Source organism: Urocitellus parryii, chromosome 10 (genome assembly GCF_045843805.1).
Source record: "Urocitellus parryii isolate mUroPar1 chromosome 10, mUroPar1.hap1, whole genome shotgun sequence".
Classification (NCBI taxonomy): domain Eukaryota; kingdom Metazoa; phylum Chordata; class Mammalia; order Rodentia; family Sciuridae; genus Urocitellus; species Urocitellus parryii.
This window is the reverse complement of record NC_135540.1, coordinates 49,868,039-49,893,967: the sequence shown is the minus strand read 5'-3', so window position 1 is coordinate 49,893,967 and position 25,929 is coordinate 49,868,039. Positions and strand designations below refer to the sequence as shown.

General features: G+C 44.3%; 1 protein-coding gene across 1 annotated transcript; it reads left to right on the top strand.

The window, feature by feature from the left end:
• The first annotated feature begins 554 nt into the window (after positions 1-554).
• On the top strand, positions 555-25,703 carry LOC144257261 (interleukin-20 receptor subunit beta-like). Its single transcript, XM_077803412.1, has 8 exons — positions 555-693; positions 916-1,077; positions 7,963-8,089; positions 9,627-9,817; positions 13,640-13,764; positions 15,813-15,963; positions 19,548-19,690; positions 24,073-25,703. The coding sequence occupies exons 3-8, from the start codon at positions 8,016-8,018 to the stop codon at positions 24,178-24,180; spliced, it is 792 nt and encodes a 263-aa protein (XP_077659538.1). The 5' UTR covers positions 555-693; positions 916-1,077; positions 7,963-8,015; the 3' UTR covers positions 24,181-25,703.
• Positions 25,704-25,929: the final 226 nt, after the last annotated feature.

The following is a 25,929-nucleotide window of genomic DNA, read 5'->3' as shown; positions in this document are numbered from 1 at the left end:
GGCACTGAGGCTGCCAGTCTTTGGCTCCTAGGTCAGGAGTAGACATGGGAACCTGAGTGGCTTCAAAGAGGGCTGAGGCTGCTCCTGCCTAGAGGTGGGGGAAACTGGCCTGCACCATGCCTCGATGCCTCTGGACAGTGGGCAAGGTGCTGCTCCAGTTCCCAGGAAGCTCAGGAACGGGGATCCCCTCGCTCAGGCCAGCCCAGGGTCACGATCACCCTTTCCTTCCAGCCAGCTGGAAGCCTGAATGTGGCCCCTAGGATAATTGTTCTAAAACTCTGGAGTTAATTAAGATAGAGGATTAATTTATAAAATTAAGATTTCTTTTATAACTTCTGAGTGTAAAAATGAGTCTCTTATAGAAAAGCATATAGTTGGATCTCGTTTTTGCAGCCACAGGCCTCACTCCTAGGAAGTTGGGGACAGGTGAGGACTCTAGTTAGTTGCTGTCCCACCTTAGCTCACCAGCTGAGGTGGCGCTCTGCTGGCAGGGCGCCAAGGGCCCCACCTTCCCCAGGGAGACGGGGGCGGGGCCTATGCCAGGGCAGGAACTTGGAGCCGCGGTCGCGCACAGCTCCGTGGGGGAGGAGCCCGGAAGTAGCGCCCTGGAGGCGGGGCTGCAGGTCCGGGTCTGGTGGGTCCGGCTCCCGGGATCCAGGAGCGGAGAAGGTGAGCTGGCCGGGAGCGGAGAAGGTGAGCTGGCCTGGAGGGGCCCGGGTCTAGGCGCCCACACGAGGGTGGGACCCCGGGAGGACTCTGCCACCGCCCTGGAGCCTAGGTCCCGGGTTGCCTGTCCCCTGGAGCCACCGGGGCGGTCCCCACAGCGCCCACCGCCCCACCCCGCTGTCCCTGTTCTCACCTGAGGGCTCTCCTCAGCGGAGCTGCTGGTCACAGCGGGTGGGTTTTGATTTGCAGGGTCCTGTTCAGGATGCGGTGGCTTCAGCAGTGTGGCCTGCGCAGTGGACCTCAGAGGAGAAGAGGTGGCCTGACCCGCAGGCCCCCTGGAGAGGGGAGGGCGACGGAGGAGCCCAGGTGACCTGGGGAGCAGGAGGCGGTTTAAAAGACAGACCCTCCCAGGTATTTCAGGTCTCACTGACTCTGTGTCCTTTTGTTTTCCTGTGGCACCTGTGGATTTTGTTTTAAGTCCTCGCTTTAAAAACCCTCTCCTGTTTCCTTCTGTGTACCTGACCCATCATTTTAAACCATGTTCCAAGGTCACTTTTTGGTGTATGTGTGGTTCTGGGGATTGAACCCAGGTCCTTGAGTCTGTTAGGCAAGTGACCTACCTGAGCTCCACCCTCAGAGACCCTTGTAATTTTTTCCCCCTTGGCCACAAGGTCTAATTGCCAAGGCTGACCTCAAAGGTTCCTCTTCCTCAGCCTCCCTGGTGGCTGGCATGACAGGCATGCACCTGGGACTGTCACACTCGAGCCTGTGATGGGAACTCATGTGCATCTGTCTAGGGCTGAGCATGGTTCTGCAGAGCTGTGCTCCAGACTCCCTGCAGGGCTGTGGAGGCTTCTGCTGCCCAGCAGCCCTGGTTCCATGGCCAGTGCTCCTCCCAGCCTGGGGCATCAGCTGCCCATTGCTGTAGGCTGACCTTATTTTCTTCTTATGGCACTCGTACATTCTCTGGAGTATGTTGGATGGTTTGTCCATTAGGAGTCTAAAGTTTAACAGTCCACTGTTTTAATGAGTGTCTAGTGGGAGTATAGTTACATTGCTGGTAAGAGAATTAAATGGATTTAACCCATAAGAAGGTTAATTTGGTAACATTGATTAGTAATGCAAACACACTGACCCAACAATTCTGATTCTGGGTATTTACTCTCCAGTATCCTGCAAATATGTATTCATAAGCTGTGGCATGCACTAGATAATCTTTGTGCATACATAATTAGACATAAAAATGTTAGATGATGAAACACTGTCATGAGAACAAGATAAGCCATAGACTGGGAGAAAATATTTGCAAAAGAAATGTGATGTGTCAATATTGGTTCATTGATTTCAACAAATGCAAGACTCTGATGTGTGGGATATTGATGGCAAGGGGGTTTTGTGTATGTGAAAGGGCCTATGTCAATGTGGTAGCCATCTTGGGATGCCGTAACAAAATGCCACAGACTGGACGGCTTAACCAACAGAAACTTATCCTTCCCAGGTTTGAAGGCTTGGGGGACTAAGATCAAAGTGCTGGCCAATTCAGTTCCTGATGAAGGCCCTTTTTCAAATGGATATCTTCTTGCTGTGTCCTCATACAGGAGAGAGAAAATGAAGGAGGAGGACATTCATTCAGTCCATGGCAGGGAACCCTGTTTACTTTCCATTTAGTTTTGCTGTGACCCTAAAACTTCCCTACAAAATTAAAAAAAAATGGTGATGACAATGAAGAGACCATCAGGGTGACAAGGTAGAGTGTGCTGATGGAATGAGTGGGCTTCTTGTCTAGTATGAGATAACTGTTTTTATGTGGATTTGTCTCTGTGTCTTCTATTCTGTACCATTGCCCTACATGTCTATTTTGGTGCTAATACCATGCCATTTTTTTGTTACTATAGCTTTGTAGTATAGTTTAAGGCCCGGTATTGTGTTGTCTCCTACTTCACTCTTCTTGCTAAGAATTGCTTTGGCTATTCTGGGTCTCTTATTTTTTTAAATGAATGTCATGATTGCTTTTTCTATTTCTATAAGGAATGATGGGATTTTAATTGGAATCACATTGAATCTGAATAGCACTTTGGGTAGTATGGCCATTTTGACAATATTAATTTTGCCTGTCAAAGAGCATGGAGATTGTTCCGTCTTCTAAGGTGTTCTTCAATTTCTTTCTTTAGTGTTCTGTAGTTTTCATTGTACAGGTCTTTCACCTCTTTTGTTGATTCCCAAGTTGTTTTTTTTTTTTTTTTGAGGTTATTGTGAATGGAGTAGTTTTTCTAATTTCTTTTTCAGAAGATTCATCACTGATATATAGAAATGCATTTGATTTATGTGTATTGATTTTATATCCTGCTACTTTTCTGAATTCATTTATTAATTCTAGAAGTTTTCTTGTGGAGTTTCTTGGATCCTCTATAGAATCATGTCGTCAGCAAATAATGATAGTTTGAGTTCTTCTTTTCCTATTTCCTATTTTCATATTCCTTTAATTTCTTTCATCTGTCTAATTGCTCTGGCTAGAATTTAAGGACAGTGTTGAATAGGAGTGGTGAAAGAGAGCATCCCTGTATTGTTCCAGTTTTTAGAGGGAGTGCTTCCAATTTTTATTATAATTCTTGGAATTGAGTAGATTAGTTCCTCTGCTTTATTTGCAAAATTATTTTAGTTTGAGTTAGTTAGCTGCTCAGCACATGCTGAGTGTGTGTATATATATATATATATATGTATGTATATATATGTATATACATATATATATGTATATACATACACACACACAGAGAAGAAAAAGTAGTTTTAGTTATTCTAATTCCTTTGCCTTTTAAAATAAAATTTACAAAAACAATCTTGACAGGCCTTTGATAGAATTGTGTGAAACCTGTGTGTCAGTTTGGAGGAGAATTGCCATCTGAACTATTTTGAATATTCCAATCCGTGAACATGATATGTCTCTCCATTTATTTAAGTCTTTTTTAGTTTTTCACATCAACATTGAAAACTTTTCTCCATATCAATCCTGATATATTTTGTTGGATTTGCATTCATGCATTTCACTGTTTTTTTGAGTGATTGTAGTTTTAATTTCTATGTGTAAATCTTCATTGCTAATCTATGGAAATATGATTAATTTTTGTTTATCTTATGTCTTTCGAACTTACTTGGAATATCAAGAATTGTTTTTGTTCTTGTTTTATTCCATGGGATTTTCTACATACACTATTATATCATCTGTAAATTGAGGGAGTTTTACTCCTTCCTTTCTAATCTGTATTTTTTTATTCTTTTGCATTCCTTAATACAGTGACTAGAATTTCTAGTATTCTGTTGAATAAGAGTGGTGAGAGTGGAAATCCTTGCCTATTCTTGTTCATAGTGGGGAAGAATTCAGTCTCTTACTATGTTGCTAAAATCATAGCTGTAGACTTTTTGTGGATGGTCTTTCTCAAGTTCACATAAACTCTTTGCTCTTTTTAATTGAAGAGAGACTTTGTTTTGTTTTAATCATGTATGAGTGTTAGGTTTTATAAATACTTTTTCTGTGTCAACTGAAAAGATTATGTGGTTTTTCTTCTTTAGTTTATTGACATGGTGGATTGCACTAGTTGATTTTTAAATGTTGAACCACCCTTGCATACCTGGAAAAAATCCTACTTGGTCATAATTTTTATACATTATTAGATTTGGATTACTAATATTTTATTGATTTTTTTGCACCTAAGTTCGTAAAAACACTTATGCAAGTTATTTTTGTTTGGGTTGGGGCTGTATCTCAGTGGTAGAGAATTTGCCTAGCACATACAAGACTCTGTGTTCAATCTCCAGCATTGTAAACAAACAAACGAAATATAAATTATCTTTGTCTGGTTTTGCCATCAGGGTAATACTAGCCTCATAAAATAAGTTGGAAAGTTTTCTTTCCTCTTCTATGTATTGAAATAGTGTGTGTAAAGTTTGTGTTAATTCTTCTGTAAATGTTTGGTAGCATTCTCTAGTGAAACCATCTGGGTCTGAAGACTTAATTTTTGAGGGCTTTTAAAGTATATAATTGAAGTATATTAATGAATAAATTATATTAATACATAATTTTTATTATATGAAATGTAGCCTTACATTTATACAGCTTCATATTTCCAAAATAGTTTTTTTTTTAATTTTCCCAGAGGAAGGATGTCAGAGGAGACCATGCTTCACCCTCCTGTCCTACCTCCACCCCCACATGACCTTTTTCCTTTCCATCTCTTTGATGATTTCAAAGTGAGGAATTGGGAGGTCAGGAAGCCTCCTTGTGGGTGCCCCAGGTGTTTCCTCATAGGGCTGACTGTGGCTAGTACGTGTGAGATGAAAGTGTATCACCAGTGTCCTACATTAGAGAATAGGCAAGGGAATCAGATGGGGTGTCCCCAGAAGCCCCCTGGCCCCATTTCTTTGTGGTAAGAGGGCTTGATAACAAATAGCAGGTGCCAATATGGAGATAGGCACAGAGGGCCCCAGCTGTCCCCTCACTCCACTGTGCTGTTGATGTTATCACTGTGATTATAACAGCAAAAAGAGGCAGGTATTGGGCATTAAAATAGGAGCATGTAAAATGGAGAAGAGAGGATTTCAGTAGAGGGTCAAGATCACTCTGGGGTTACCTGCAAGGTTACGCTTTGGGGTACCCAAAGTCCTTATGAGAGTAGATTCAGCTTCACAGGCTTCTTTCATTCTAAGCAAACCATTCTGGGTGTACCGCACACATCTATGTGAGCAGATACTTATGTCCCAGATTGGCTCATGGCCTTGCAATTGCTCTGGGGTGGAGTCTCTAGGCTGGCTTAGCACCTCTTATGACTGGACTCACTTCATAGCTGACCTGAGCCTGCACTCCCCACCTGGAAGCTGATGGCCCATTTTGCACTGTTAGAGGCCATGAAGGGATGTGCTTTCATACCAAATGTTGGCATGAGCAGGAGAGGAATATGACAAGAAGCTGGCAAGAACCTGCATGGGTTTGCCACAAAGGAGTGGGAGGCTCAGATTAATTCAAGTTGCTTAAGGTGACATAGCACATGACTGCCTCAAAGCCTGGAATAAGGGCCTGTCATAAGCAATGTCCTTCAGGGTTAATGTCCAGAATATATAAGGAATTCAAATAGCAAAACAAACAAAACACCCAAATAATCTAATTGAAAAAATGGATAATAGATCTAAATAGACATTTATTTTTAAAAAGACACACAAATGGCTAACAAGTATATGAAAAATGTTCAATATCATTAATCATAAGGTAAATGCAAATCAAAACCACAATGATTTAACACCTCACCCCAGTAAGAGTGACTTATCAGGGTTGGGTTGTAGCTCAATGGCAGAATGCTTGCCTAGCATGTTTAAGACTCTGGGTTTAATTTCCAGGACAGACCAAAAACAAATGTCTATTATCAAAGAGATTAAAGATAACAAGTACTGACAAGTATGGGAATATTTGCACACTATTATTAGGAATATAAATTAATATAGTGACTATTGAAAACTGTGTGGAGCTTTCTCAAAAAATTAAAAAATAAGACTACCATATGATCCAGCAATCATACTACTGGGTATATATCCAAAGGAAATGAAATCAGTATGTTGAAGAGATATCTACATCCCTGTGTTCATTGCAGCACTATTCACAATAGACAAGAGATGGAAATAACCTAAATGATTAATTTATAAAAAGACAAAACTGTGGTACATGTACAGTGGAATACTGTTTGTCCATAAAAAGGATGAAATTATTTCATTTGCAACATCGTGGATGTAACTGGAGGATATTACATTAAATGAAACCAGGCAGAATCAGAGATATTACATGATCTCATTCAGATGTGGGATCCCAAAATGTGGATCTCATAGAGATTTAGAACAGAGTGGTGATTACCAGAGCATGAGGGGAGTAGGAGAGAGGGAGGGAAGAGGAAACAGTTTGGCCAACAGGTACTAAATTATATTTAAATTTGAGAAATTCTGATATTCTGAATGGCAGCTATTGTGAAGACAACAACCATAAGTGTAGGGGAGGATGTGGGGAAAAAGGCACACTCATACATTGCTGGTGGGACTGCAAATTGGTGCAGCCAATATGGAAAGCAGTATGGAGATTCCTTGGAAATCTGGGAATGGAACCACCATTTGACCCAGCTATCTCTCTCCTCGGGCTGTACCCAAAGGACTTAAAAACAGCATACTACAGGGACACAGCCACATCAATGTTTATAGCAGCACAATTCATAATAGCTAAACTGTGGAGCCAACCTAGATGCCCTTCAGTGGATGAATGGATATAAAAAAAATGTGGCATATATACTCAATGGAATTTTACTCAGCAATATGAGAGAATAAAATCATGGTATTTGCAGGTAAATGGATGGTGTTGGAAAAGATGATACTAAGTGAAATTAGCCAATTCCCCCCAAAAAAATGCCGAATATTTTCTCTGATATAAGGAGGTTGACTCATAATGGGGTAGGGAGGAGGAGCATGGGAGGAATAGATGAATTCTAGATAGGAAAGAGGGGTGAAAAGGAAAGGGAGGGGACAGGGGATTAGCAAGGATGGTGGAATATGATGGACATCATTAACCAAAGTACATGTATGAAGACACAAATTGGGTGTCAATATACTTTATATACAAACAGATATGAAAAATTGTGATATATATGTGTAATAAGAATTGTACTATATAAAGACATGAATTGGTGTGAAAAAAATTCTGATATTGCACAGTAGAGTGAGTATAGATAATGTATTAGATATTTCTAAAAGGCTGGAAGAAAGGACTTTGGATGTTTTTTCCCCACAAAGTAATAACACATGTTTGAGGAGATAGATACTGATTTGAACATTACACAGTATGTGTGTGTATCAAAGCACCATGTGGTAGGTGTACCATAAATATGTACAATTTTTATATGTTTGTTAAAATAAGTACATACATATCATGCCTATATAATAGGGTTTGATTTTCTCATTTGTATAGTGGATGAACCAATGGTCCTTAGTCCCAGTAGGGTAATGAGGATTAAAGGAACAATCTAGCACATAGCTTAATAGAATATAAAATCTTGCTTAAGATTACCCATTATTATTGTTAATATGCCTTTTTATCACAAAGGCAGAATTATAATTATGGTAGCCAAAACTTAGCATTAACACAAGTATGATAAAATTGGAGTTGTCATCATTCATAAACCTGTGTGGCCTTTCACTGGACGCTACCAGTCTGAAGCTGTGGCATTCCCCCATGTCAGCCACCCCTCAGCCTTCCTCTCTGCCTTCACCCAGATGGAGTGGCCAGTCTGCCTGCCCCTCAGAACCTCTCTGTGAACTCAACCAACATGAAGCATCTCTTGACATGGAGCCCAGTGATCCTGCCTGGAGAAACAGTACACTATTCTGTTGAGTATCAGGGGTGAGTGATTGGTTTTTATTTGAATAATTTTTCCTCCCTCAGACAGCAATTAGTTCCTGGAGACACAGCCCCTTCCTTCTTGGCTCAAGGAGGCCTTGTGAGCCCAGGGATGGATTATCTCCAATGATCTGCCCCCTCTGTGTGAGTGGGCATTGAAAGAGTCAAGGAAGCAAGGAACTGCCCTTTGGTTTTGACAGTGAACTCTCTAGAAACATGAATGTGTAGACATACATTTTGTTGTGGCTTCTTTTCAACAGTGAGTCAGCTGTCCAAAGAGTTTGACCCTGACTTGAGATAGACAAATCATTGGAGACCCAGATCCTTTGGGAGGAGAGAGAGATCTCAGTTTTCTTGACTATATATAGTCTTGTACTTAGAAGCCAAAACAAATATTCACCCTAAAGATCAGCTGGCCCTGGGGCCTACCAGGCTCTAGTCTTCTCCAGGAATTTGCAACTGTTGAGTAGTGACAGCAGCAGAGAAAGTGCTCAATGTATTTCATTGGCAATAAATACAAACTGATCACATTATTTAGAAGTGTGTAAGTATTGTAGGCTCAAGACACAGCTGACAACATTTCTGGATATAGGGAACTTAATATATGAAGGAGGAGATGGGCAGAAAATATACTAGGTCCATTCTTTTTCAATATGGTATCCTTTAGCTACAGGGAGTTATTTAAGTTTAAATTAATTTAAATTAAACTCAAATATCTGCTTCCCAGTCACACTGGTCACATTTTGGATGCTCCAGGGCCGTACGTGGCTAGTGGCTGCCATATTGAGCACTACCAGTACTGAACATTTCCATCAATTCAGAAAGTTCTACTGGGTAGCAATGCTTGAGGCAATTTCAGAGAGTGATTTGTGCTAGAACAACTGTAAGGCTGAGGCAAAAGGGCTGACTCTACAGCTGCTTTATAATAGGTGGTTGGAAAGGCCTCTCTGAGGTGGTGATCCTTACATCAGATCTGCAAGGAACCATCCCTGTGAATAGCAGGGACAGATCATTTGAGAGAGTGAACAGCTGGTCAAAGGTCCTTTGGAATTAAGAGATCAGCATTCTGGGAGAAATGACCAGGAGGTCAGTGTGGCAAGAATATCTCTCTTCTGAGCAGGGTGAGAGAGAAGGCCAGAGTCTTATAGCAATGGGGATGAGTTTGGATTCCATTTTAAGTGCTGTAAAAAGCCATGGAAGACAGAAATGTCATGGTATGCTGAGGGTGGTGAATGGCTTGAAGAACAGCAAGAGTGGAGGCTGGGAGACCTCAGCAAGGCAGGACATGAGGGTGGCTGAGATAAGGGTGTTGACTGTGGACATGGAGAGAAATACACAGATTGGGGTTCATGCCTAGGTTTCCCTTGGCTGGTGACAAAAGGAGTGAAGAATGGATGGTTGGTGAGGGAAGAGAGTGGAGGAGCTGGGGGTGGGGAGCAAATGCTGACTATGAAGAGTGGGAGAATGGAGACAGTTCCCATCACCTTTGCGCCTGGGTCAAGGGGTTGGTGTGACGCTGCATCTTCTTTTCTTTGGCCAGAGAGTACGAGAGCCTGTACATAAGCTGGATCTGGATCCCCACCAGCTGGTGCACAGTCATTGAAGAACCCAAGTGTGACGTCACGGATGACATCACTGCCACAGTCCCTTACAAACTCCGCGTCAGGGCCACATTGGGCTCCCAGACTTCTGCCTGGAGCACCCTGAAGCACCCCTTTAATCGAGACTCAAGTAAGGCACTTTTTTCCCTTACTCTGTGCTCTACCATGCTCCCCTTCTCACGTTCACCAAGACTTTCAGGATCCTTTTTATCATCAAAATAATCTTGCAAAGCCAGAGTATGGTGGATGTAAACCACTCTTACTGATACATTTTTGGTTTAGTTATAGATGGACATGATACCTTTGTTTTTATTTGTTTGTTGATTTATTTAATGAGGTGCTGAGGATCAAACCCAGTGCCTCACATGGGCTAGGCAAGCACGCGACCACTGAGCTAAACCCCCAGCTCACTGATATATTTTTAAAATTGCTGATCACTTCCCTCTCTTTGGTTCTTTGACTTTGGATGTCGTTGCTGACTGTCTTGGTCAGGGTTTATGGATGGTGGAGACCCTGGCATTGGGAACCTGGCTATTCCAGAAATAGGGAGATAGCTCTAAGATTGCCTCTGACTACACCACTTGTACCTCCATAAATCTTATACTGCCTCCCTTCTGGTGCCTCCTGAATTCCATATTTACTGACTGTCAGCAACTTTGTTGTTTAAAAAGATCTATTTCTTTAATGGCCATGAGAAATAGTACCCTTCTGTGGTTGCTGGGAAATGACTCTTCTAATTGCTATAGTACCTGGAAAATGATTGAAAAAGAAGACAAGAATCTGGGTAGGTGTTCACATATAGCTGAGTGCAAGCAATGGCCAGAGCATGAAAGGATGTGCAGAGGTGGAAAACAGTAGAAGCCAGGACTTGATGGATGGCAGGGGGTAGAGAAGCAGCTATCCATGTGGCTTTGATATGAAGCTTGTCAAGTCAACAGAAGGTAGCCATGGAAGAGAGAGTGTCTAGTCTGTCTCACAGCACAATCCTTCTGGCTGCTGTGTGGAAAGTGACCTGGAATGGGCAAGCCTGTCCAGAGCAGCGGAAGAGCGAGGAGAGGGTTGTAACACTCCAGCTGATTCAAGATGGAGCCCAGTCCCAAGCGTGGAGGAGAAGGAGGAGGAGAAAAGGATGAATTCAAGAGACATGATGAGTTAGAAAGGACGGGGCTTGGAGACCAGTTATTAGGGGATAGGGCTGGGAGAGATGGTGATGGTATCCAGCTTCTGATTAGAGTCAGAGAGAATGCCATCCAAAGCAGAGACACTGGGAGAAGCAACTGGTCTTGAGCAATGAGAGACATCTGTGTCTCTGTGCCCTTTGTGATGGAGATTCCAGCAGAATAGCATGCCATGGATGCCTGACTGGCAGCTGGACATCAGGATCTGGGCCTCAGAGAGGTCAAAGCCAGAGACACACAACACAGAGTTGGTAGCTAAAGATTTGGGAGAGTATAAGATTATCCAGGGAGAAGATATGGGAGACAAAGAGACCCTGGGGTCTTGGGGAACCTCAGGGTTTAACATGTCTATGGAGAGAAGATGGATGGGCTGGGAGGTCATGGAGGGAGAAAAGGCTGAAGGAGGCCCCTGCACGGGTCCTCAAGAAAGTGACCTCATGGAATGGAGGGGATGACAGTGTGGTTGCCGAGGTGGAAGACTGATGGAGGTGGGAAGCAACAGGGCAGCTCTTCCCCTAAGCAGGTGTGGGTGAGAATGCAGACGGTTGGGAGCTGCAGGAAGAACAAGGGCAAGGGCCTTTGGTAGCCTTTTATTCAGAGGTGGCAGAAGATTCTCTGCTGTGAGTGAGGGCAGAGGAAGTAATGAGCTTGTGACATTGGGTGGACCTTAGAAGGTGGAAGCGCCCAAGCAAGAGGCTGAGGAAGATGAAGACAGCTTTGAAAGGGAAGTTGGCCCCGTGGAACTTGAGGGATGTGGTTCAAATCCCAGTTCAGTCACTTGATGCTTGGGTCCCTGCCTTTTCGTCTGTAAAAGGGGCAACAGGTTTCTTCACTGGATAGTTGTAGGGACCACAGGAGAAGAAATGTGTAAATTATTCAGCGGAGTGCTATCCTACCATAGCACTCAACTGTAGGTAGGTGTTATCACTTTTTGCTCTAGGGATGCCTGGAGTCGAGAGCCAGAGAACAGAGGAGTGGAGGGGTGGGGCAGGAACAGGATTGTTGGAATGAAATACCAGTAGGAATTGTGGTGCCAAAAATGGATTCCTCCCTCTGGCCTCCTTCCCAGGCAATGGGAGGACTTAGTGGAAATGGCAGGATCCTAGGCACTGGGGGAGGGCACTGCAGCTCTGCTTCTGCCTGCAGTACCCAGGTAGCACCCAGCACCACCTCCCTCTGGCACCTGGGAGATGCCAAGACTATTGCTGGGGATTGGCAGCTGTTGGAAGGAAGACTGGGTCAAATAGATAAGGGAGTGCCTTCCAAACTATGTGGGCAGGGCTGTGCTGTCAAACATGGGCTGAGAAGGCCAGAATAAACAGGAAAAGGTCTTGCTGCAGGGGGAGCTGAAGAAAGGAGCCCGTACTTGCATCAGAAGGTTGAAGATGTGTTCTTGAGCTATCCCTGCACAGTGGAATCAGCAACTGGGCTGGGTGGCTTGGTGATCTCTTAAAGGCATTCCGTCTGTCCTTTTCTGTTTGTAAAAGGCCACTCTGACTTTTCCCCAGGAATGTGAAAGATCCTTCTTTAAGGCTCCCCTACGGAGGATCTTCTGCCCTTAACCTTGTTGGGAGCAGAGGTTCTTAGCCTCAACTGCATGCTGGAGTCGAGGAGGAGCTTGAGAACCACACTCCTGGGGCCCATTCCTGGAGGATCTGATTTGACTGATTTGTGTGCATCCTGGTCATTGGGAGTTCAAAATTCTTCCTAGTTATTTTAATTATAGCTGGACTTGGGATTGCCTGGTACAAAGAATAAACACCCCTCATGGGGGAGCTAGAAACATAGACATGGGCTCAAATTCTGGTCATTAACTGTGATTCTGGGAAAGTCCCTTAACATTTCCATACAAACAGAATAATATTTACCCTCTTAGGTTTCCTGGGTGGATTAAATGAGACAAGTATGCAGAATGCTTAGGACAGAGGTTCCTGGCCCAACACTGTCAAAAAATTCTTCTCTGAACTTCGGGTCATTTTCTCTAATAATATCTATCCTCCATAAAGATGGAGGTCAGAGGACCTGGATCTGCAAGGCACATATGGATTCATCATCAGTAGCGAGGGGGTGGGAGCTGCCTCTGTGACCCCTTCTGTTCTTGGCCTGCTGGTGGGGATTCCTCTCTCTTTGGGATCCAAGTAATGTAAAAGATGATATTTATATTTAAATTGTAATTTCTAGAGTCAATGTTAAAATTTGTAAAAAGCCTTTGACTTGCCAATAATATCCCTCTGTCAGGATGTGAGATGAGGCCTAGAACAGAATAGCTAACCTATCCACAGGCCTCTGGTGGTTTGCAGATGTCTGAAAGTATTCAGATGCCTGTACATGCCACTGTCTATGAGAACTATAGGGATGCACATGCCCTGCTAGGTATGTTCATTCCTAAGGGGAAAAGATGGGGCCCAGCTATGCTCCACATAGATCCAAGTTCAGGCAGGTGTTTGGCAAGCATTAAGAAACGGCATCTGCTCATTAGATGAGCCAAGGTGAAGAGCAATGTCTACTAAAATATTAGGTTAGTGGAACCTGGAGCACACAATTTTAGAAGGGAAAGTAATAATGTCTACTTGAGTATGTAATCCCTTTTCCTCTTTTTTTGAGTATATATATTTCTGGAAAAGAATAGAAGACTTTATCGAAGTTAAGAGGCCAAAAAAAAAAAAAAAAACCAGAATCATAGTAAATCTTTGCCATTTGGGTTTCATTCATTCATCATTAAAAAAGTGGTCCTGCTGGGACTGGCTTTGATTCTGCCCTTGTCTTGCCAACAGCCATCCTCACCCCACCCAGGATGGAGGTGTCCAAGGATGGCTTCCACCTGGTTATTGAACTGGAAGACCTGGGGCCACAGTTTGAGTTCCTCGTGGCCTACTGGAGGAGGGAGCCTGGTGCCAAGGTGAGTCGGGCTTTGCGGGGAGATGGCACAGCTCTCTGAGGGTGGGTAAGGAGAGCCAGGTCCTGCAGTGCTCACTGTCTGGGCAGCCTGAGAATGAGCAGCTCTGGGTGAAGCCTGTGGAGGGAGAGATGACTAGATGCTGACCATTCCGTGGGCCTCTTTAAAAAATAAAATGCCTTAATCCACTTTGGTCTTGGCTGGGAACATTTTCAGGCAGATCTGCTGAAGTTTGGGGGACAGCCTCATGCCCCAAACTAAGCTAGATTGACCTGGAACATCTTTTGAATGGACTTTTCTCCTCTCTCATCAGCTGATCTCCTCAGCCAGTTAAGGGAAGCAGGCCAGGGTGTTCCAGATCAACTGGATGATTTCAAGAGCCTACGAGGCTGGTACAAGCCTCTTGAGGGTGTGGATCTTGGCAGGGAACAGAAGGGGGCAGCCAGCCAGGAGCTGGCTTATGAATAAGCCCATTTAATTAGGAGCAGGTAGGCCATGCAGAAAGCCTGGGAGGGAGCTGCCCCTCCCCGTGGGAAGGCTGCTGTAGTCCAGGTGAGTGGAGTCCAGCTCTCACAAAACAGCAGCAGCAGAAGGGGTGGGGCACCAATGGAAAGTGGGGGGACACTCAAATCCATGGAGCCCCTGTCCAAGCTGAGAGGGAGACAGGGCCTAGAGGCCCGCTCCCATTAGCACCAGGAAGTAATGGGCTTTCTCAGAGTATTAATATGGGCTCTCACAGAATCCCTGAGCAGAGCTGGCAGAGTCTCCTTTCTCCAGGGACCCCTACCTGTGGTGGCCTTGCTTCCTTCCGCTGAGTCCTCTTCCTGTGGCTCCCTGCCCAGCTTACTCCCAGGCCCTGCCCTTCATCACACCTTCCACCATACGCCTATGATGGTGCCTTCCCAGCCACTCAAGGCCTCTGAGCCTGAGGCCTCTCACAGTATCCTCTCCCCTTTATCCCTACTTCCAGATCTAGGTATTCAGTTTCCCAAGACCAAAGTCTTTGGAGAGGAATCCCATTGTTCATGCTCATCGGGCCAAGGTTAGTGGTTGCAGGGAGCTAGTTGGTCTGATAGGACCCTTCTCAGACCGGAGGTATCCCAGATCACTTAGTGGTGTCTGAGGGCAGTGCATATGCCCTGCCACACACTCAATAGGGGCTTTAGGTTGGGAAGTGTCCCCTGGAAGGTGGGTGGGGGCAGGTAGGGCAGGCAATAATACCAGCCCTTATCCCCATGAGGTCAGAGCCAACTGATAGGACATGGCATTGCCAACCAGACAGGTGGAGTGGTGCTGGGGACAGGGTCAGCACCTGGCAGGAGGCAGCACACAGCTCCCTCAGATTCTTTGGGACAGAGTGGCTCCCCACCCTTGTAACTGGCAGGGCCAGTGCTGAAAGAGAAGTATGTGCCCTGAGTCACCTAGGCTCAGCCTACACAAGCCTCTGCAGGCTCAGATGCAGAGCACAGGCCCGGGGCAGGCGGTAGATGTGGAAAGGTGGACAGCGGAGTGCATAGACAGAGGGATGGATGGGCAAGTGGGGAGGCATGGCCCACCAGCTCTCTGATTTTATGCACTGATCTCTATGGCAGCAGTGACCATACCAAATCCTTGCCCAGTCAGATTTCCAAATTTCCAGTCTCTGCTCAAGTATCATCCTTTCAGAAAGGTTTCCGCTAACCACATTGTCTAAACTAGTGCCTCCCTGTCACTCTCTAGCCCCTTGCCTTTTCTCTGCACAGCTTTTATGGCCACCTGACATGTATTTATATATTGTTGGTCTTCCCCACGAAAGCTCTACAACAGCAGAGACTTTGCCTCCTTTGTTATATGCTCTGTCCCTGTTCCTGGAACAGTGCCTGATACTTATTAGGTGCCTAATAAACGTGAGTGGATAAACGAGCAAGTGAGTGCAAACATGCGTGAGTAACAGGGAACATTCTGTACGTACCCCAGATAGGAAATTTCTGCAGTGTTCCCTTCCTGGCTCTCCTCAACCTTTCCAGTCTTGCTACCCTCAGAGAATAACTGTGTTTTCTATTCTCCCAAAGGAACAGACCAAAGTGGTGAGGAGTAGGGGCGTTCCTGTGCACCCGGAAACCATGGACCCAGGATCCACATACCGTGTGAAGGCCCAGTCTCTGGTGAAGGTCATCGGGAGGCACAGTGCCTTCAACCAGGCAGAGTGTGTGGAGGTGCAAGGTAAAGAAGATCTGCCTGTCCCTTGGGCCCCCGCAGAGGTGACAGCCCCTCTTGGTGCATGCTCAGGTGCATTTGATTCTGAGCCTTCCCTTGATTTCACAGACCTGGGTGGGTTCCGGTGGTGAATGTGTGCAGGAGGCCATCCTAGTGCTGGGTGGGGATCTTTAAGCAGCTGTCACTCTCCCCGTGAGAGCTTCCTCCTCCCTGGGCCAGATGTGTCAAGGCTGATGAATACTGCCTGTGATTAGAGGTGGCTGCAGGAGAGGCCACCAGGTTCCTTGGCGAGCCTGGGAAGGAGGTCATACACCATACAATGCCACAGTTTCTTTTATTGGAAGGGGCTTTATGGAGTGTCTCCAGAAGCCTCTTTTTTTTTTCCCCCCCTTGACATTAAAAAAAAAAATTTTTTTTTTTTTTTAGTTGTAGATGGACACAATACCTTTAATTAATTAATTAATTTTTTTATGTGGTGCTAAGGATTGAACTCATTGCCTCACAGGTGCGAGGCAAGTTTTCTACCACTGAGCTACACCTCCAGACCCCCCTTGAAATGTTATGGTCTAAAAACTTGAATAACTTGAAAACCCTTTTGGAAAAAATAAACCCAACAAAATTCTACATCCTGTGATCCTACCATTCAAATATCACCACTTGTGTGTGTGTGAGTGATCTTTTAGCCTTGAATATATAGTACATTCATATGGTGCAAAAAATATAAGAGACACATGGAAATTTTATTTTCCATATCCATTTTCCCCACCCATAAAATTCCTATACCCTCTACCATAGATACGGACTTCTTTCATATACTTCTGAAGACTTTTTAATGCATATACAAGTAAATGAGAATATGTTTACATGTATTGCCTTCTTTTTCTTTGTGGGGTGGTTACTAGGAATTGAACTCAGGGGCACTTGACCCCTGAGCCACATCCCTAGCCCTATTTTGTATTTTATTTAGAGACAGGGGTCTGTCTGAGTTGCTTAGCATCTCTCTGTTGCTGAGGCTAGCAAAAATGGTGGCATGTTCTATACATTTTTCTGGATCTTGTCTTTTTCATTTTATGTATCTTATAGATTTTGCCGTATTAATAAAGTAGTTCCTTTATCCTTCTTTATTGCTACATACTATTTCATTATATGTATATGAAATAACTGATTTAACTAGTCCCCTATTAATGGGCACTTAGTTTTTCCCAAAATATTTTGCTATTACAGCCAATAATCTAATTAATTTCCGCTAGTACATTGATTATTTTGCCAGGGATGGGTGTGTAGCTCAGTGGTAGAGGGCTTGTCTAGCATGCACAAGACCTTAAGTTTGACCCTCCCAACATTGTGAGAAAAAAAAAAGATAATTTTTCTGGTATACATTTATTTGAAGGATAAATTATTCGAGGTAGATTGACTTGGTTGAAGGTATAGACCTTTAATTTTGATTGCTGTTTTCAAATTGCCCTCCAAAGGAGCGTAGCCCTCAGTCATTACCTACACGTCGGAGTTCTATAGCATATAAACACTGTGTCTATTTTTCTGTTTTTCCCCAATAACTAACATATCTATAACTGTTCCCATGTAAATTTTCTGATTATTATTTTATTCACTTTCAAAAAAAATCATGTCTTGTTTAAAAATCCAATCAACACAGAAATTTTAAAAAGGGTCAGAGTTAAATATTGTCCACTCTTCCCCATATACCACTCAGGAGGTTTCCTTTGGTGAGTCTGGCATTTAATCCTCCCAGTACTGTCTGTGTGATTCCAGTGCTCACACACACAAAGGGGCCTATCCCATACCTAGTGTTCTGTGCCTGGCTCGTCTTCACTTGGCAATATATCATGAGCATCATTTAATGTCGGTATCTTTGGGTCCATCTCAGTTTTTTTAAATGCTGCATAGTAAACCAGTATATTTAATATCTCCTTATTAATGAGAATATTTTGTGTTTTCTAGTCCTTTGCCACTATAAACCATGCTGTAGTAACCAAGTATGTATCTGTCCCAATTCTTATTTTAATAGCTGAATGACTAGCCTACCATTCTGGTGAATCCCCTTTATTGGGTATTTGAATCACTTCTGTTTGCTTTTTGGGGGAGGGGAGGTACCAGGGATTGAACTTAGGGTCACTCAACCACTGAGTCATGTCTCCAGTCCTATTTTACATTTTACTTAGAGACAGGGTCTTACTGAGTTGCTTAGCACCTTGCTTTTACTGAGGCTGGCTTTGAACTTGTGATTCTCCTGCATCAGCCTCCCGATCAGCTGGGATTACAGGCAGGCGCCACCACACCCAGCTTTCATTTGCTTTTGAAGATGATATTCATTCTTTTATTTATGAATATTTACTGAGTATTCACTGTGTGTCAAATCCTGGCCTGTGCACTTGGATACAGCAGGGAAATCCCTGCTCTCAAGAACCTCCCCTCTAGTGGAGACAGACTCCCAACAAGCAAAAGATGGGATGGTATCAGTGGGTTCCATGAGGAAAATGTACCAGAACATGCCTGGAGGGGTGGGAGGGGCAGGGACCACTCTGGGCAGAGAAGGGGGTTCTGTTGCTGTATTCCAGAAGTTTCCATGAACAGACCGATGCATATAATTGTTTCCTTTCTTGGAATTATTTTTTTGGAATTGAAATCATAGGAGTGGATTGAAAGGGTATGAACATTTGTGTATCTCTCAATGTACACTGCTAAAATAATTTTCAAAATCTTTGAAACAATATGCATGGCCCCAGCCACTTGTGTGACTACCAGCTTCTCCACAGCCTCACTGGCTAAGTTACCCTTCACATTGTGAGCTAACTACCCGACCAGGGGGGGCTTAAATGAGCTACTCCAGGTTACACAGAACAGAGATGGGAAAATACTGCATTCCCCTTCTGCATCTCCAGATGCCCAGGTCTGGTCCTTTCTGCTACATTTACAATTACAATAATTATGGGCTTTGGAGCTAACCCTATCTGTGTGACCTGGGGTAAATTGCCTAACCATTCTGAGCATAGAATCATCTTATAAAAGCAGAGAAACTCATGCCCATTGCAGAGAACAGGGGTTTACCACCCAGCCCCCAGCATAGAGCTGGAAGGAGGAGCCACAAAACAGGGGCTTGATATATCATAGTTATTATGTGACTGTTTTCCGGACTTAATATTCTCCTCCATAAGATGGATCAGTGCCAAGAGCAAATTGGGAAACACTTTGTTTTCGGTTACCACCCAGCCAGTTCTGGGGCCTGGCCGGGTGCCTTCCTCTGGCAGCTGTGCCAGGTATGTGCTAACACCACTCTTGCCTTCACACACAATGCTCCTCCCTTCCCCTTCCTGAGAAAGAGATTTTAATCTTCTCTGGAGCTTTCTGGAAAGCATACCTTAATCTAGATTTTCTAGATTAAATCTAAAATTTAGATTTTAGAAAAATGGCGGCAATTTTGGTCACCAGGGCACATTATCAAATCTCAGGTTTCTGGCTTCTGCCGTCTTGATTGACATTTGGCGTCAACTCCAGGGGTCAAGGGAGGCCTGGGTTTGGAGGCTTCCCCTTCATTGTGGTTTCTAAGCGTCTTCTTGTCTTTCTGTCTCCAGAAGAGGCTCTCCCGCTGGGCCTGGCCCTGTTTGCCTTCCTTGGCTTCATGCTGATCCTCGTGATTGTGCCGTTCTCCATCTGGAAAATGGGTCAGCTGCTCCAGTACTCCTGCTGCCCCGTGGTGGTCCTCCCAGACACCTTGGTAAATAAGCTTCCTCTTTCCTTGCAGCATGACGCTGATCAGAGGGCTGTACCTTAGGCCTTAGGTGGGCATGGCATGCTTTTTGTGGTTTTTTTGGTTTTTAGAGAAGAGCACCTGTCTCAGTCTGTATTGCTAGAATAGAATATCACAGATTGGGTAATTCATAAACAATAGAAGTTCATTTGTTTCTGAGGAAAATATGACCTTTGACCTTTGGGTTTGACTTATTTTGCTTAACATAATATTCTTAAGTTCCATTCTTTATGACTGGCTGAAACTCCATTGTGTATATATACCACATTTTCTTTATCCATTCATCCATCAATGGACACCTAGGCTGGTTCCACAGTTTGGCTGTTGTGAATTGTGCTGCTATAAACATGGGTGTGCATGGATCACTATAGTATAACAACTAATTCTTCAGGATAAATACTGAGGAGTGGTATAGCTGGGTCATATGGTGGTTTCATTCTTAGTCTTTTGAGGAATCTCCGTGCTGATTTCCGTAGTGGCTGTAGAAATATACAATCCTACTAACAGTATAGAAGTGTTCCTTTCTCTCCATGTCCTCTTCAGCATTTATTATTGTTTGTGTGCTTGATGTTGCCATTCTAACTGGAGTGAGATGAAATCTCATTTTAGTTTTGGTTTGCATTTCTCCAATTGCTAATTATGTTGAACATTTTTTAATGTATTTGTTGGCCATTTGCATTTCTTCTTTTGAGACATCTGTTTATTTCATTTGCTCATTAATAAATTGAGGGTTTTTTTTGGGGGGGGAATACCAGGGATTGAATACAGGGACACTCAACCACTGAGCCACATCCCCAGCCCTGTTTTGCATTTTATTTAGAGATAGGGTCTCACTGAGTTGCTTCGCACCACGCTTTTGCTGAGCTGGCTTTAAACTTGGGATCCTTCTGCCTCAGCATTCCCAGCTGCTGGGATTACAGGCGTGCACCACAGAGCCTGGCTGAGTTTTTTTGATGCTGAATTTTTTGAGTTCTTTATATATTCTGGCTATTAATCGTCTGTCAGAAGAAGCAGCACAGTTTTTCTCCTATTCTGTAGGTTCTTTCTTCCCATTCTCAAGTCCTTTTACGATCTACATCAATCCATTGGTGAAAGTAGAGCCCTCAGCTAATCATCTCTCAAAGATCCCACCTTAAGGCTGTTGCCTTGGGAATTCAGTTTGCAATACATGCTTTTGGGAGAACATATTCAAACCACAGCAATTTCTAATCAGAGGGTCTAGGAGAGATCTCCCTTCTCCAGGGTATAGGCACCTCCCTGAGGCCACCTCTGCTTTCTCCCAGGACCTGGCATGAATACAACCTGGTGTTTGCCCAGCCCAGGATGCTTGCCATTTCAGGAGTCATACACAGTTTTTCTCTTCTGAACTGTCCTGCTGAACCTTCTTGGTCCCTTTCTACAGTTCCAATAGTGGCTACATTCAATAACATACTCCAACACAATATATTCAACTGATCTGCCAAGGGCATCAGGGTAAAGAGCATGTGTGGGAACATGGGAAGTCTGGACTATGCTTTGTCTTTGGTGGGGATGGCGTGGGCACATGGGGGGCAATTTGGACTTCATAGTGACTCCCAAAGACTAGGGGTCCCTGCCGGTGTTCCTAGCTCTGCACTAGCCTAGGATTCTTATTCTACTCCAGGGAACGCAGAGCACAGGAGTGAGTGTGCCCGGGGCCATGGTGGGGATGTGCCCGTGCCATGGTGGGGAGAAGCAGAAGCCAGCAGTTCCCACACGGTGCATCTGGCCACCTCTCTAGATGCCTCCCTGGATATTCCAACTTCTATTCTGTTTTCTCCCCTGGATTTCTAAAGTGGACAAATTCTCTGAGTCAATGCATTTCCCCACGGTGCTGTGTGAGAGATAGATCATTAGTGTCCATTAAATCCCAAACACATTCTGGAGCCGGGCATCACTACCACCATCCCCCTTCTCTCAGCAGAGCCTAGCTTCTCCGACAGTTGCATTGTTTATACATAATCCTCCAAACTGTTAAAAAAAAAAAAAAAAAAAGCGATTTCCAGCCAGCCTTGCAAAATCCACTCATCTTGCCAATTAAACTATAGAAAATTACCAATCGGAAATCCTTGGCAATTCTCCAAAATGTCCTTCCAGGTTTGTGCTTATTTTATCTGTGTGGGTGAAATGTTACATGTCTATATCTACAATTTTACAATTGGGATGGCTGCACTCTGAAATGTGCCATGAAGAATTCCTTTCCATTAAAGTTTATATCACCATGTAACAGTCAAAGCAAAAGTACCCATGCAAGGACAATCATGTTAATTCGGTCCAGTGTATATTCTCTATTTAAAAATATAATTTTTCCCCATGTCTTTCATCCATAGTTGCTTCCCAGGGATGGGGCTCTGGTGCTAAAGGGTCTTTCTTTCCTTTCTGTGACTGACTTCATTCTTTCTTTTCTTGCTGTCATATTCTACTATAAGGTGGGTGGCAAGCATAGAGATGGCCCCAAGTTAGTAACAATGGACCACCCCAAATGAGGCCTTGTGTGCTTCACAGAAAGTGGCATTTGTGAGTTCAGGTGCTTTTGGGGATCAAATAGGTACTGGAAAAAAAAGTCAATGCAGTACAATGACCATCACTCAATAAGAAGAGGTGATGGACCCAGGGAAAATCATCCCATCTAAAGAAAGCAGCTGCTTTTTAGCTCCAGAAGGTTGCCACAAAGGTCTGAGCCAGTGCTGCCAGACCTCCAAGATTCATTTATTTATTTTTTGCAGTGCTGGCGATCAAACCCAACTAGACATGCATTTTCCCACCAAGCTACACCCCAGCCTGAGATCTCCAAGTTGTAAATAGGAAACCTCGAAGTCCAGATCCTTATGAGAAATCTCATGATTTTTAAATATTGAAAACATATTTTGGGGGGCCTGGGTTGTGGCTCAGTGGTAGAGCACTCGCCTAGCATGCAGGAGGCACTGGGTTTGATCTGGCACCACATAAAAATAAAAACAAATAAAATAAATAAACTACAACTAAATTTAAAAAAAATGATAACACATATTTCTAAAATATCATTGGAACCTTGCTTGAAAGTTAGTTCTAATTGTGCAACAATGTTTAATTTTTTTTTTTGAGGGGTACCGGAGACTGAACTCAGTGGCACTTAACCACTGAGCCACATCCCCAGCCCTATTTTGAATTTTATTTACAGTCAGATTCTCCCTGAGTTGCTTAGCACACCGCTTTTGCTGAGGCTGGCCTTGAACTCGCAATCCTCCTGCTTCAGCCTTCTGAGCTGCTGGGATTATTTAATTTAAATGTTTTAGAATTGTGCTGTCCTTTAAAGTCATGTGATAGATTGGGAGGACAGTACAAAAGATTTGAAAAATTTCAGTAATTTTTTACTGCATGTTAAATGACAATATTTTGGTGTATCTGTTAAATAAAGTATATCACTAACAATAACTCCACCTATTTCTTTTTACTTTTTAAAATGTGCTGCTAGATTTTAAAAATTGCATATGCGGCTCTCATTGCTTTCACTGGACAGCACTGCTCTAGGATTTGAAAATAATCAAGCAAACCACTACAGGTTTGGCAGTCAGGATCCTGAGAATCTGACTAGGACCAGCAGCAGTGAATTGATGGCCGCTCCAGGCTAACACTCCTGCTCAGAGAGCCCTTCTTGTGTGATATCTTTTCTTATTGTCGGTTGGACACCAAGAGTAAACCCCTGAAGCTGCCTCTTTAGAAACAGGATCAAGGGTGATTGGCTGGATGATGCTGATGTCTAGGAGACCAAGGTGGTGGAAACCATCATGCCTGTTCATTTGTGTGCATGTACTTTAGGAGTGATGACCAGGAGGTCAGTGGGAGGTAAAAGAACACAGAGAATTTGTGGAGGTGAGCATACTAGCAATGAAGTCCCTTTGAATAAATGGGTATCTGCATGTTTGCAACTAGCAATGATTATGCACCAGGGTCTCAGGAAAAAAAAATATGAGTAAGAAAGAGACTGCATTTATGAGCACCTTCTCTGGACTTGGCACTGTGATAGTTGCTGTTCATGAAGCATCTTAGACTAGTTCATTGTTCTTCAGCGCTTGGTGGAAAATGGTTAGTTCCCCCCCCCACCCCCGCCCCCCGAATTCTGGAATTTTGGAGCACTGACGCATCAGGGCCTGGAGGGAATAGCTTGGCAGTGAACTGGGAGATGACCTCAGCAAATGCTGGAAGTCACTGATCTAGGGGTTGGAATTGTCTTTGGGATTTTTTTAACAGCTTGAAATTTCATCAAATAATTGGGATTTTTGTGACACTCTTTACTCTCACTACTTTCTACTAGTGACATCTAATAATCATCGATGAAAATTAATTTTCAGAAAGTAACCAATTCACCCCAGAAGTTAATCAGCTGCAGAAGGGAAGAGGTGGATGTCTGTGCCACAACTGTGCTGTCTTCTGAGGAACTCTTCAAGGCCTGGATCTAGACCTGAGGAAGGGCCCACAGACTGGCCTGCAGGACACAGGACTCGTGAGGGGTGAGGCTGTGTTCCTGTTTTCCTCCACGGATGAAGGACAAGAGAAGTCTGAAGAGCCTGCCGTGTCCATGTGCGGGAGCAACTGTCAGAGGCTGAGTGTCGTGCCAATGGCACTGGTGAGAGTTCAGGAGATGTGACTTCCAGACCTGGAGCTGACATTTGCTAGCTGAGTGACCCTGGGGAAAGTGACTTCATCCCTCTGGTTCTCAGGTTTCTCTTCTGCAATGGGGATTAACTACGCACCTGTCTCTGCTCTCTGTCTCTCTTTCTATGTATGTAAATACCTTCAGCCCTTGCAGGTCTGCGGGTGGCATTCATGCCGGGAAAGGCCAGCGCTCCTGGAGAGCAGGATATAAATGTGGAGTAAGAAGGATCAAAGGCCATATGTGAGTTGACTTGGGCTCCCCACTTTCCCAGAGGAAATGGAAGAGGAAAGGAAGGATGGGAGCAAGTGTTGATCTCACTTCAAGCCAAATGCCTATGCAGAGGTGGAGGGCTCAGCAAGCCATGGTGGGTGACCTGGAAGGCCACAGCCCCCCAACGTAGGCAGTACACCAGTGCTGGGGATCCACAGAACACCATCAAGTGTGGACTGAGTGCACATCCTGAGGACGGCCGGTAAAATGTGTGTGTGGTGTGATGAGGGGGCAGGAGGTGGTCGGTTCCAAGTGTAACGTTTGCAGCGTCTGTTTTTCCTGTGGCATTGTCAAAGTGCAGAAGTAAAAATCAAAAGGGGTGGTCTTTTTGGTTCCTGCAAAAAAAGTGGGCTTTGGGGTTTTAGTTACATCACCAGCCTTGGGTCCAGAGAAGCATAAAATACACACAGTTCTGACTTCATGCTTCAGCCCATAGTCACAGGCTGCCTGCTTTGGGGACAGCTTCTGCTGCACAAGAGCTCCAACTGACTCAGGTGGCAACAAGATCACCTGACCAGGGCGCTCTTGGTTTTTCCCAGAGGCCCCTTTCCATAGGATTTATGTGGGGACTTCCTTTTCCTTTAGGCATTCCACTCAGAGATCCAGACTCTGCCTCTTCTACTCTGCTTTTCCTGTTCTCAACTCTGGAAGCCACTACTCTCTCCTCTCCCCAACCAGGTGAGAGAGCCTAAGACTAGAAAAGGAGTGGAGGGAGGAAGTTTCTTGAGGAGTGAAGGATTGATTGTTGATCAAGACCTGTACCTTTTTATTCCCCACTCTCTTCCAGGTCTGGAGCCTCTGAGTGGGTTCCTCTCTACCCCCACTTCCTGGCCCTTCCAGCCAACCTGCGGTGGGGACAGTCTAACTGCCTCAACTAGTTGTCTTCCCCTTTGTAACACCACCACCCCACCATCCTCTCTCCACCTGGCAGGGTCTCAAGTAGATTGGGGAGGGCTGTGTCCAAGAGTGAGATATCCTAAGTGCTTTGCCTTTATGTTCTTCTTGTTGGTTTGACTCCTTTATGGAGAGTATGTGTGAATTTTATACTGTGCCTGAACTGGAATCATGTTCATTTTATAAAAAATAAAGACCACATGACTACATGGGTCATACTTGATCCTTCCTCTTCCCTGCCTCTTTAATCTGTATCGTCCCTCCATCACCTGACCAAGCCCAGAACCAAGAAATGACCCCTGACCTCCTCTGCTTGAATCTCTCACAGGATTCCATCCATTTTTGCTAGTCTGTATAGATACAAGGAAATTTCTCTCAATTCTTTGTT